General features: G+C 60.4%; 1 protein-coding gene and 1 pseudogene across 1 annotated transcript; both read left to right on the forward strand.

Moving 5' to 3' along the window:
- The first annotated feature begins 1,321 nt into the window (after positions 1 to 1,321).
- LOC120667320 lies at positions 1,322 to 1,888 on the forward strand. The gene has a single exon (XM_039947425.1). The coding sequence runs from the start codon at positions 1,322 to 1,324 to the stop codon at positions 1,886 to 1,888; it is 567 nt and encodes a 188-aa protein (XP_039803359.1).
- A 1,705-nt stretch (positions 1,889 to 3,593) lies between these two features.
- LOC120667763 lies at positions 3,594 to 7,609 on the forward strand (annotated as a pseudogene).
- Positions 7,610 to 13,752: the final 6,143 nt, after the last annotated feature.

The following is a 13,752-nucleotide window of genomic DNA, read 5'->3' on the forward strand; positions in this document are numbered from 1 at the left end:
TCCCGTAAGGGAGCGAATCCGTGACACTCGCGGGCACGCTGGCGACGGCGACGCCCGCAACGTCATCGACGGCAGGAGGTACACCCCTCGACGGGGTGGACGCTTCGACCCCGAGCACGTCAGGGGTGAGTCACCAGAGCCTCCGGGCACCCGGGTGTTCAGCCGGGAGATTCGGACCGCGCCCTTTCCCCCGCACTTTCGACAACCCAACACCCTCGTCAAATACTCGGGTGAGACTGATCCTGCAGTCTGGCTCAACGACTACCGCCTAGCGTGCCAGCTAGGCGGCGTGATGGAGGACGCGGTCATCATCCGCAACCTTCCTCTTCATCTTGCAGACGCCACACGAACGTGGCTCGAGCACATGCCTGCGGATCAGATCCACAACTGGGCCGATTTGGTCCATATCTTCGTGGGCAATTTCCAGGGCACGTATGTGCGCCCTAGGAACTCTTGGGACCTCAAAGGGTGTCGTCAAAAGCCCCGCGAGTCCCTGCGTGACTACGTGCAACGCTTCTCCAAGCAGTGCACCGAGCTCCCCAGCGTCACCCACGTCGAGGTCATTAACTCTTTCCTCGAGGGTACGACGTGCAGGAACTTGGTGCATGAGCTTGCGAGAAGCCGACCCGTTAACACCAATGAGTTGTTCGATGCTGCCACCAACTATGCCGCCGGCGAGGAAGTGGTTGGTGCCATCTTTGACGACAAATCGAGCAAGCGCAAAGACGATGCGCCCGCGAAGGACGGCAACGTCAAGCCCAATGCCCCCGCCAAGAAACTGAAGCGGGGGAAGAAGGGAAAGAAGCCGGTCCCACCGAGCCAGCGCGGGTCGAGACAGGCAGAGGACTCCGAGGAGGCCTTTGCAGCTGCCCCAGACCGCAAGGGACCTCGAGGCCCCCCTCGAGGCGGTGGTGGCCAGTTCGACGACATGCTTAAGAAGCCGTGTCCTTACCACAAGGGCCCGGTCAACCATACCCTCGAGCAGTGCGAGATGCTCAAGAAATACTACAACCGCGTCGCGCATCGCGACGAGGACAAGAAGAAGGATACTAGCGACAAAGGTGGAGATGACGAGTTCCCCCCAGTGGAGAACGCCTTCTTCATCTTTGGAGGAACAACGACGAATATGACTTCTCGGCAGCGCAAGCGTGAGCGCCGCGAAGTCTTTTCCGTTACCAAAGCCACGCCATCCTACCTCGACTGGTCGAAGGATACCATTGCCTTTGGCCGCGAGGACCACCCCGACTACGTCCCGCATCCGGGACGGTACCCGCTCGTTGTCGACCCCATCATCGGCAACACTCGCTTCTCCAAGGTGCTCATGGACGGAGGCAGCAGCCTCAACATCATGTACGCCCCTACCTTGGAGCTCATGGGGATCGGACTGGACAAGCTTCGCCCCAGCAAGTCGCCATTCCATGGTGTTGCGCCGGGGAAGCGAGTCCAACCCCTCGGCCAGATCGATCTGCCTGTATGCTTCGGCACAGCAGCCAACTTCCGCAAGGAGGTTCTCACTTTCGAGGTGGTGGGATTTCGAGGGTCCTATCATGCCATCCTTGGTCGTCCTTGCTACGCCAAGTTTATGGCTGTCCCCAACTACACCTACCTCAAGCTCAAAATGCCGGGTCCGAAGGGCGTCATCACCATCGGCTCTTCGTTCGAGCACGCCTACGAGTGCGACGTCGAGTGCGTTGAGCGCGCGGAAGCTCAAGCGGAGGACGAGGCCCTCGCAGCCACCCTCGACAAAATGGCAAGCGAGGCCTTGGATTCCACGCACCGACATGCCGGGAGCTTCGAACCCGCCGAGTGTATCAAGAAGGTGCCTCTCGACCCGGGCCACCCCGACGGCAAGGCGTTGCAGATCAGCTCCATCCTCGATGACAAATAGGAAGTGGTGCTCGTCGATTTCCTCCGCGCCAACGCAGATATCTTTGCGTGGAGCCCCTCGGACATGCCTGGCATACCGAGGGAGGTCGCCGAGCACTCTCTTGATGTCCGACCCAACTCCAAGCCGGTGAAGCAGCGCCTAAGACGCTTCGACGAGCTCAAGCGCCGGGCGATCGGCGAGGAGTTGCAGAAACTTCTGGTGGCCGGATTCATCAAAGAGGTATTCCATCCTGAGTGGCTAGCTAATCCAGTATTAGTGAAGAAAAAGAGTGGAAACTGGAGGATGTGTGTGGACTACACTAGTCTAAATAAGACATGTCCGAAGGTTCCCTTTCCTTTGCCACGAATTGATCAGATTGTAGATACTACTGCGGGATGTGAGCTCTTATCCTTTCTTGATGCTTACTCCGGTTACCACCAAATCAAGATGAAAGAGTCCGACCAGCTCGCGACTTCTTTTATCACACCTTTCGGCATGTAATGCTACGTTACGATGCCCTTTGGCCTCAGAAACGCCGGAGCTACCTATCAACGGTGTATGCTCCACGTTTTCGGAGACCATCTCGGGCGGAGCGTAGAGGCATACGTCGATGATATCATTGTAAAATCCAGGAAGGCGGACGACCTGGTTGCCGATCTCAGGATCGCATTCGATTGCCTACGGGCCAAAGGGGTAAAACTTAACCCCGAGAAGTGCGTATTCGGGGTACCTCGTGGCATGCTCTTGGGTTTCATTGTCTCCCAGTGGGGCATCGAACCCAACCCTGACAAAGTCTCGGCCATCACTCGGATGGGACCGATCCGAGATTTAAAGGGGGTACAGAGGGTCATGGGATGGCTAGCGTCCCTTAGCCGTTTCATCTCGCGTCTCGGCGAGAAAGGCTTACCCCTGTATCGACTCTTGAGGAAAACCGAGCACTTCACGTGGACCCCCGAAGCTCAAGAAGCCCTCGAAAGGCTGAAGGCATCGCTCACTCATGCTCCCATTCTTACGCCACCTACGGACGGCGAGCCCCTCTATCTGTACGTAGCCGCGACGACCCAAGTGGTCAGCGCGGTGATCGTGGTCGAAAGACAAGAGGAGGGTCATGCTCTGCCCGTCCAACGACCAGTGTATTACATCAGTGAGGTGTTGTCTGAATCTAAGACACGCTATCCACAGATTCAAAAGCTGCTCTACGCAGTGGTTTTGGCTCGGCGCAAGCTGCGCCACTACTTCGAGGCTCATCCCGTCACCGTGGTCTCATCTTTCCCCTTGGGAGAGATAGCTCGCAACCGGGAAGCCGAGGGTAGAATTGCCAAATGGTCTGTGGATCTGATGGGAGAAACACTCACTTACGCCCCTCGCAAGGCAATCAAGTCCCAAATCTTGGCTGACTTCGTGGCTGAGTGGACGGACACTCAGCTTCCCCCATCGCAAATCCAGGGCGAATGCTAGACTATGTACTTCGACGGGTCGGTGATGAAAACCGGCGCCGGTGCCGGCCTCCTCTTCATCTCACCCCTCGGAGAACACATGCGGTACGTGACCCGCTTGCATTTCCCTGCTTCGAACAACACGGCGGAGTATGAGGCCCTCCTTGAGGGCCTCTGCATTGCCGTCGAACTTGGCGTCAAGCGCCTCGACATACGCGGGGACTCTCAACTCGTCGTCGATCAAGTCATGAAGGAGTCTAGCTGTCACGACCCGAAGATGCAACGCAGTACGCCGCCTCGAGGACAAGTTCGACGGCCTTGAGCTCAATCATGTCCCGCGCAAGTATAACGAGGACGCCGACGAACTGGCCAAGATAGCTTCGGGGCGGACCACCGTCCCCCCGAACATCTTCGCTCGCGACATCTCCAAGCCCTCCGTCGAGTTCAATCAATCGACGGAGCCAAGCCCCTCGTCCGCCGGGCCCTCCGGCGGACGGGGTCGAGCCCATGGACTTTGACCTCGGGACCACCTCCGCGGACGAGGCCGAAGCAATGGAAGTTGACGAGGCCCCCACCTCGCGAGACTGGCGCGTCCAGTACCTTGACTGGATGATTCGAGGGATCTTACCCTCGAACCGTGCTCAGGCACGGCGCCTCGCCAGGAGGGCCAAGTCCTTCGTTCTAATCGACAATGAGCTACACAAGCGCAGTCCCTCGGGTGTCTTGCAGCGATGCATCCCCCTCCCTGAGGGCAAGGAGCTGATCCGCGACATCCACGCTGGCATCTGCGGCCATCACGCCGCGCCACGTACCCTCGTGGGTAACGCGTTTCGGCAAGGATTTTACTGGCCCACCGCGGTCGCCGACGCCACCGACGTCGTGCGGACCTGCGAGGGTTGCCAGTTCTATGCTCGAAAAACACATCTTCCGGCCCATGCTCTGCAGACCATCCCCATCACGTGGCCGTTCGCCGTGTGGGGGCTGGACCTCGTCGGTCCGCTGAAGAAGGCGCCCGGGGGCTTCACCCACTTGCTGGTGGAGGTCGACAAGTTCTCCAAATGGATCGAGGCTCGACCCATCGGCAAGATCAAATCCGAGCAAGCAGTCCAATTCTTCAACGACATCGTCTTCAGGTTCGGGGTCCCGAACTCGATCATCACCGACAACGGCACCCAGTTCACAGGCAAGAAGTTCTTGGCGTTCTGTGACAGTTTCCACATACGTGTGGACTGGTCGGCTGTGGCACACCCACAGACAAACGGGCAAGTGGAGCGTGCCAACGGCATGATCCTCCAAGGACTAAAGCCAAGAATCTTCAACAAGCTGAACAAGTTCGGCCGGAGGTGGCTCACGGAGCTACCCTCGGTCATCTGGAGCCTGAGGACGACCCCAAGCAGAGCTACAGGTTTCTCTCCGTTCTTCCTCATCTATGGCGCCAAGGCCATCCTCCCCACCGACTTGGAATACGGATCGCCAAGGCTCAAGGCATATCAAGAGCAACGAAACCAGCGTGCTCGCGAAGACTCGCTGGACCAAGTGGACGAGGCTCGAGACATGGCGCTCCTCCACTCTGCGCGCTACCAGCAGTCCTTGCGAAGGTATCAAACGCAGAGGGTCCGGCGCCGAGACCTCAACGAAGGGGACTTGGTGCTAAGGCTTCGACGGGACAACAGGGGCCGCCACAAGCTCTCACCTCCATGGGAAGGACCATACATAATCGCCGAGGTGCTCAAGCCCGGCACGTACAAGCTGGCCAACGAAAAAGGCGAAGTCCTCACCAACGCTTGGAATATACAACAGCTACGTCGTTTCTACCCTTAGCATTTCAAGCTATTTCTATATTGTTCATAATCGCATTTTCAATTTCCCGAAATAATAAGGAAGCACCCTTCACTTATCGCTTTTTGGGAACCTTCCCGACCCTCGAGGGCTCAGGCGCGCACGAACATTGAGGTACGCTCGGCTTTACCCTCGGCAAAGCCGAGCCTCCCTCGGGGGCTACTACGGGGGGAACCTCCGAACGTCCCCAAAAAGTCGCCAATGTTTTTTCGAAATATTTCCGTCTCGACCCTAAGCTTCTCGTATCCTTGGAAAAAACGGACGCGAGGCGTAAGCAACTACGGTACGGGGCTGGCCGAGTCGTGGGGCCGCCTACGCCTCCGGGATACGGCACCCCCCCCCACCACCCTACGCCTACGTTGCTTATGAACGCGAACTTCCTCGCAGATGTTTATCTAAGTCGCATACGAAGAACACGGAAGTAAAATAAAGAAACACAGGCTCGAACACAAGAGGCCTCGACAGGCCACATATTCAAATTATGAAATAAAATTTCATATATTCATAGGATGCGATTACAAAGCGCGACTGTGATAAACAGTAATCTATTTACAATGGGCTTCGAGGCACAACTTTCCTACAGGCTACCATCCCCCCCTGCGGGTCTTCAGGGGCGTCGAATTCAGTGATGGGAGGGATGTCTGCCTCGAGCTTCTCGGTGAGGACGGTGGCGAACTCCTCTGCGGCTGCGTCAGCTTCATCCATGATGACCGACGCGGCGTCCGCATCCGCATCATCGGGAACGACGTACCCCGACGACACCCTCTGGAGATCCATGAGGTAATGCGTCGAGGCCACGGCGAGAGCCCGCAGGACACCGAGGCGGAAGGTACTCTTGGCGTGTTCGGCAATCCGGCCGCCTAGCGCGCGCAGGCGGCTGATCACCGAACTGCCCGAGACGGCGCCCTCCCCCTCGAGCTCTTGAGACACGCTCACGGCGGTCTGCTCCAGCTCAGCAAACTCCATCTGTGCCGCCGTGAGCGCGGTGTGGAACGCTTCCTTCGCCGCGGTCTCATCCGCCACCTTTTGCCTCAGCTCTGAGCAAAGGAAATCGACACTAGCCACGAAGGAAAGCAAATCGATGAAAAATCGAAGGTACTCACCCGCCATGTTTTTCTGCGCTTCCTCCCTTTGGGTACGGGCGGCCTCTTCGAGTGAGGACAAGGAGGCTTCCTTTTCTCTAAGGGCGGCCCCCATATTCTGGAGGGCCACCTCCTTCCCCTCGAGGGCCTCGCCCTCTTCCCTGAGGGTCCCGGTGAGCGCGACCACGGTCACCTCTTTATGGAGGAGCTCGGCCTTCTGCTACTCGAGCGTCGCGCTAAGGCGCTGCAGCTCAGCGCTCTGCACCTCCGCCTCGCGAGCCCTCTCCTCGAGCGCCGTCCGAAGGCGCTGCAGCTCGGCAGCTCGTGCCTCGGCCTCCTGGGCCTTCTCCTCCGCTGCCGCCTTCTGGACGTCCCGCTCACCAGCAACCCGCGTCAGCTCCTCCTCCAGCGCCTGCTGACGCGTTCCCAGATCGGCCATTTTTGTATTGGCGTCGATGTTTTTGAGCACCAGCTCGGCGTTGTGTTGCCCGAGCTGGCTCATCTGGGAGTACAGCCGGTTCATCTCGACGCTCTTTTGGCGCGAGATTTCTCTCAGCTGCTGCAGAAGGGGAGGGCGTGGGTGAAGACGCGCAAAATCTAAAACTGAATCCGAGCAATTTCTGGGGGGAAATATTTACCTGGCTGACCTGGTAATCCGCGTTCTGATGGAGCTGATAAGCGCGGTCGAGGGCCTGCAAGATCTCGCGCCCGACGCCCATCTGCTTATTCCAGGCCTCCTCTTCCTCTTGCTCCTTGCGGAGGAACTCCGAGGGGACCCCGGACGGAACGATCGCCCCGAGATGGCCCCCCTCGGACGCCCCCGCCTCGAGCGTGCCCACGCCGGCCGACGCGAACTCGGCAATGTGCGCGGCGGCACTTGCCGCAGCAGCGGGGTCGATGTCCATCGAGTCCCCGTACTCCTCGCTGCTGTCTGGCAGCTCCACCACCACCGTCGCGCCCTCCTGCGCCGTCGGCACGGGTACTACCGCAACGATACCCTCGTCCCGGGCCTCGGCGGTCTCCAAGATGGGAGCTCCTCCCACCCCCGGCGCCTCTTCCGCCGTCTCTTCCTCCGTGACGCCCTCGCCCTTGGCCCTCGGGGGCTCGTGGACGAGGGTATCCTCCCCTTCTTGGCCGGCAGGACACTCCTGCTCGCCCCCGCCGGCTTCTCCTTCCGTATCCGGTCGGGCGGCACTGGCCGCGTCGCCCTGACCGGCCTCAGCTTCAATAGCCGCCTGGGCGGTGCCACCGGCACCGCCCCGGCCTGTCTCCTCGGCATCGTAAGCCTGAGCAGCCGCTTCGGCGCCACTCTGGCCGGCGTCGCCCTCCTCTTGTGCCCGAGCCTGCTGCGCCGCCCGGGCCCCTCGGGCCAGGGCCTCCCGTAGCCTCGCGGCCGCCGCCTCGAGATCCACAGCAGGCTAGGGCTACGGCGCCATGTGCGGAGTGCTACGAGCCCCGGTCTTGAGAGCCTTGGCCGGGGCAAGCCGCACTGCATCCTTGGAAACGGGCCCGGGGCTGAAAGTCAAGAGACGCGAGTTGAGCAGGATCGAGAAATCCACCAAACACATAACAAAAGCGAAATTCTGAATACTTACCCAGATCGAGCACTCATGCTCCGCTTCCTCGTGCCGCTCCTTCGAGCCCGAGCCATCGAGCCGTCCCTCGAGGACTGCCCCGACAGCGCCCCCCTCGTGTCGGCCCGGCGGCTCGAGGCTGCCAGCACGGACGACTCCTCTCCCGCCGCAGCCTCGGCGCCACGGATCAGCACCTGGGGCGCCGGCGTCTCCTCGGCGGCCGCCGACGGGGATGACTCCTGCGCCGCAGCCTCGAGGGAAGGATTCGCCGATGGTCCCCCTGCGGCCCTCGGCTCCTCTGGCGCTACGGTCGCTCCCTCTTCTTCGTCCCACAGGTAGAACGGTGGGGGGCTCGCGCGTGCACCTTCCCCGTCGCTCCTCAGAGCGTGGTCCTCGGCATCCAAGGCCTCCTCCTCGTCCTCCTCCGAGGACTCGGGTGTGGCGGGCCGCGGCCTCCCCTTCGACCGAACGAGCTTGCACGCCTTGTCGTGCCTCGCCTTCCTCTTCCTTTTCATCTCGGCCTTTGTCTCCGCCGCGTCCTTCCGCCTTTTCATCTTCTCCGCATGGAGGCGATTAATCAGGCGTTGTTCTGGGACCGGGGGCCTCGAGGTGCCGCACCTCAACCCCTGTAAAACACACCGGAGATCGGGTCAGAAAAGGGGAATTACACGATGCACGACGAGTTTGAAGCCAAAACTTACCAGGGAAATATACCCCGGCTCGGGGCGCATCTTGATCCTCCAAAGATCCGTGGGATCTTGGGGAAACTCTGCCACCACGTGCCTCGCTCTCCGGGCGGCATTGGTGTGGGAGAGAAGCTTGCTCGACGTCCTCGAGCCTTCGACCTTGCTCCCGGGGGCGAGCTCGAAAATCGGCAAGGCCCTTTCCACGAGAGGGATAACCCTCTGCCGGTGGAAGTTCGCGATGACGGCCGCTGCCGTCAGCCCCTTCTTCGCCAGGCGCACCAGTGCGTCGGTGAGGCCCTCGAGCTTGGCCTGTTGCGCTGGGGGTGACACCCCCCAGTCCCACTTCGACGGTCGCTCCCGGAGAACTTTGTTGGTGAACTCCGGAAGCGCGCCCTTGTGGTTCCGGAGGTAGAACCACCCTCGGCTCCACCCAGCGTTGTTCGTCGTCATCTTGCTCGTGATGTAGAAGTTCCTCCGGGTCGGGCGGACGTGGAGCGTCAAGCCACCGGCGCGCGCGTACCGTCTCGGCTGGTTCCGCGCGTTCTCGACGAAGAGTTCGCCGCGGAACAGATGAACCCAGAGGTCCCAGTGGGTACCCCTCGCAGACGGCGACGAAGACCGCCGCCTGCGAGATGGAGTTGGGGCTGAAGTTGTGCAGCTCCACCTCGTAGTAGTCGCATAAGACCCGCATGAACCTGCTGGCGGGAACGCCGAAGCCCCGCTCGTGGAGGCGCACGAAGCTCACGACATAGCCTTGCGGGGGCCTTGGCTCGGTCTCGTCCGGGTGTGGGGAAATCCATGCCGGCGCCCCCAAGTCTGGGTTCCGTGGCAGCAGCCGGTCGGCGACCAGCTGCTCCAGGACCGCCACGGTGGCGGAGGACTTCCCCCACGGCAAGGGCTCCTGAATATCCGACATGTCTTCGACTCGAAGGGGAATGGGGGAACGAAAGCTCTGGATGGCTAAGGTGCTTCTCTCTCTCTCTCTCTCTCTCTCTCTCTCTCTTTCTCTTTCTCCCTTCTCCCTTCCGCTCTTGGCTACGGGCTCAGGATGCAGGGGTGCGGAGAAGGCGAAGCAGAGTAAAAGCAAATGGCCAGGTGAACCCGAAACCTCCCCTTTCTTTTCATTTTATTTCACCACGACGGGCGCATCCGTAGCCATGGCCCAAATCTACCGCATTGAAGGCGGTAGTTTTTGCTATCGCTGATGGGTGGGTCCCACGACCACGGAGTCTCCCACGTGCGCACGCGACAATAAATGCGGCACGGTAACCGGCAGGCGCGGTGCGACTGTTGCGCTATCCCATCCGTCAGCCGCCGCCCATGCCGCTTCGCTTGCCCGAGGCGGATGCCTGAAAAGGTGCGCCCACGCTGTGTCGCCCAAATCGGGCCACGTCGCCCGCTACCGGCGGAAGACCCGCGCGCGCGTGGCTCGCGGCTCTGCGACGTTTTCAGACCATGACGGAATATTCCTTCATAGGGTCTCTTTACCCTCGAAGGAATCGCATTTCGAGGCCTTACTGATTAGGGGGGTCGAAGCCTGGCCCTTCAGGGGGTTCGACAGGCGCCCCAGATCACCAGAGTCAGGGACTGCAGGGATGTGCCATACAAGCTACCCTCGAACGTGGAGTTCGAGACATCCTACGCAGTGTTCAAGGCCAGTCGAGGGCGCCTAGAAGGGGGATCCCATCGAGGGAGAGCATCGAGCCCTCGAACCCTACCGAATGGGTTCGAGGCCCGCCTAGCGAACCCTCGCGAGCGCTTTATGAGACGTGTCTATGGACCACGAGCCGACCCCTATCGAACGGGGCACGGACGTCCGCTTGAACAACCCGCTAATAGCTCACTGAAGCAGCCATAGCTCGCGGCCCGGGCATGGGTAGCATGGTGCGCTTCACCCCTCCTCCCTGCGGAAGGGCGACGAGGGTCGTAATTGAAGTCGAGGGTTTCCCCTGAACGCCTTCACACGGGCCTAGGCTCGGGGGCTCCTCGCACACCACGGTTCAAAACCACACCCTCGAATAAATCGACAACCGTCACTTATGAAGCTCCACGCGTAAACCGAACCCACCGCTATTAGCGTACGTCCCCCTAACGGCTAAAGCTGAACGCCAGATCGCTGTACCAGCACTAAGAGTGCCGAGGCCGGCTGAAAAAGTGCCGATGCCGGCTGAAAAAGACGCTGGACGGCCATCCCGGTAGAGCTACCTAGCGGGACAACATTTATAGCCCTTGGACGAGCACAAACTCTCCTCCAAGGCCTCGGGGGCTACACCCGCGGGTGCGCTGACGCGCCCCCGCGAAGGTGACTTCACACATATTCGAGGGTCATGACTCTCTGTACACCCCTATACCCTCGGAAATCCTCCCCGCAGAGGGGAAAGGGGACTTTATTGCTCAAATGCAAGTAAAGATTACAAAGGGTCACCGGCGCGAAGCCATCGAAAGATACAAACACATTGCCACCTACGTGGCAATTTTCCCTGTCTTGGGGAGGGACGAGCGACGAAGAAAGGCACCAAGCCCCTAGCTGACGCAGCAGCGAGGCTGCTAGGGATGCGAGAAGCGGCCCCCAGACCTCACGGATCCAGCGGGACGCTCTCCTCGCAAGCCTTCTTCTAGCGTCTCCTCCACCGAAGACCACGTGGGGGGTCGAGCTGGCGGACAGCGCCCTCCGCACCGTCTCCCCGAGGGCAACCTCGTCGCCTGGGGGGGACGATGCAAAGAACAGCCGCCCAACCTGGCACTAACGCCATGGTCAGGCGCCTCCATCCCCCTTCAGGCTAAGGGACATCGCAGGAGCAGGACCCCACGGGCCCAATGCTCTTCTGCTGATCCCACTGAAGCTGAGGGATGGTGCGCACGCCCACTCCGGTCTTCCCCTAACGCTCGCAAGCATTCTTCTAGCGCCAAAAGCCTAAAAAAGCCAGGCCACCCCATCTGGGGGCCGGTCACAAAAAGGCAAAGGAAACATTACAAGAATTGGGCAATGCTGGAAGAAAGAGTTGGGAAGCTGGAGAAGAAGGGGAACCCCACGACCCCTATTTATAGCTGCGCCGGGCATAAAGCTTCAAGCTTTTCGAAGAGCGGAGGCTTGTATCGCCTGTGACGACGCGGCGCTCCACGAGCAAAGGATGTCCTCGGTCACCGCGCCGAGACACGACCGAACGAAATAAAGCGGAGCTGAGCCCCTGGACGCTAAGCGGTGCAGCATCGGCTCTGGCCGGCTGCCCTCAAACGACGCGCCGCAAAGCAATCAGGAATGCCGGGGCCAAGGCCCTGCGCACGGGACAGCTCGATGAAAGCACCAGCTGCCAAGCAGCGGGTGCCACCGTCGCCCTGGCCCCCCTCAGTGCGCGGACACGTCTTGTCCTTTACACAAACAAACGAAGAGGCGCGCGCCTCGAAGTACTCCCCCCACGGGCGTACTATCCCGACCGGCGTGTTGTCACATCCGTTGGGCCCGCGCTCAGGCGCGCCCAGCAGGTGCACGATTTTGACTAAACACGTCAAGGGGGAAATCGCGAAAACACCCTTTGGCCGAATCCATCAACTCGGCCAAAGCCTCGGGGGCTACTGTCGGCTGCCACAATTAGGGACACCCTAATTGGGGTACTAAGATCACTTTTAAAACACGAATACCTGTTAAGGCAACTGGGCCCACGAAGGCCCACGGCCTGCTTCCTATTTTGGAAGAAAGGAAAGGACTCAAAGAAGCCCAGCATGCGGCCCATTCCCATCCCCCTCGAACCAGAAGAACGATCTCCGCTTCGCTCGAGGGTCCCTCTCGGGCCCGCTGGGCAATCTCCGCCTCGCTCGAGGGTAGCGGATCTGCCCTCGAGCAGGTGACTAATCTCCGCCTCGCTCGAGGGTAGCGGATCTGCCCTCGAGCAGGTGACTCATCTCCGCCTCGCTCGAGGGTAGCGGATCTGCCCTCGAGCAGGTGACTCATCTCCGCCTCGCTCGAGGCCATCTCACGGCACAAGGGACAAACGGCCCCGCCGCCCAACCGACCGTCGTACGAAGGCATTAAAGGCCAGCTACTCCGCCACGGCTCAAATGACGGGCGGCGCCAAACCGCCGCTCCCGCGGTGGATGTGACCGACGTCCCATCCGCTGACCCCGGTCACCGCTCCGCCACCCCGGTCGCTGCTCCGCCACCCCGGTCGCTGTAGCAACACCGTGGGCATTCAATGCGGGACAAGACAAGTTGGCGCCACCCCCGTTACTGTTCTGCCGACATCAACCATCCGGACTCACCTCCCGCTGGGGAAGGGGTCCGGCGATGTCACGTGTCCTCCCGAGAGGGGCGCTCTGCACGCACGGGCGGGACCCCGGACCTCCCCCTTATGGGGTCCGGGACTTCCACGCGCTCCTGGACCTTCTAGTGTGCACGCCCGCACTCCGACCAGGGGGTCCGGGACCGTCCCACGCCATTACTACCGCCGGGACACTGCAGGACGACCGGCGCAATCTTCGCGGGACCAAGGACGGAACCCAGGACGACAACGACGCGCGCCGCCTTCCCACAGTACACTTTCTACAGTGTTCGACCACAGTACCCCCGCGATTTAAGGGGAAACGATGACTTCCATATCCCCACTCATGTGCACCGCCCTTCCTTGTGACTATAAAAGGAGGAGGTGGGCTTCCTTTAGCGGAGGCTGGCTGATCCCCCTGGTCTGGACTCTAGTCTGCTTGGTCTCTCTGGCTTCTCTCCTCAAGAGGACGCACAAGGACTACTGAGCGCTCATCTCCACCGACTCCACTCTTAGCTGAGACTTGGGAGCTTCTCTCCCTCTCTCGCCTCGCTTGTACCCCCTACTACAAGCACTCCGGGTGCAAGATAATACAGTGCCCTCGCACACCCCCTTTGCTGGACGTACGGCCCCACGGCCGGAACCAGGATAAACCGTGCGTTACTGTGATTGTCTCTTGCATCATCATCTGGGACGAGAAAACACGCAGCATTCACTAGTTGGGATCCGGGCCCCCGGGTCGGGACACCGACAAGAATGCTCTAACGGATTTCTTGCTGGCGTAGAAGAAGATGGCGGAGCTGGAACCTCCGAGTTCGGTGGTGACGAACCGTAACGCTGCAACAAATCCTCAAGATCAAACGGAGGCTCCTCGTCCCTTGCCACACATTCTCTATATTCTTTTTCCAAATAACGGAGCGCTGCCCTATGAAAAGCGCCAGGTTTTTTGGACCGACGACCTACTGGAGTTGTGCCCTTCCCTCCAGAAGGACAACGATCACCCCCACCGGCG

Source organism: Panicum virgatum, chromosome 3N (genome assembly GCF_016808335.1).
Source record: "Panicum virgatum strain AP13 chromosome 3N, P.virgatum_v5, whole genome shotgun sequence".
NCBI lineage: Eukaryota > Viridiplantae > Streptophyta > Magnoliopsida > Poales > Poaceae > Panicum > Panicum virgatum.

Bases quoted from the DNA above. Each gene is read 5' to 3' on its own strand.
- LOC120667320 (XM_039947425.1), top strand. From the start codon at position 1,322: ATGGACGGAGGCAGCAGCCTCAACATCATGTACGCCCCTACCTTGGAG.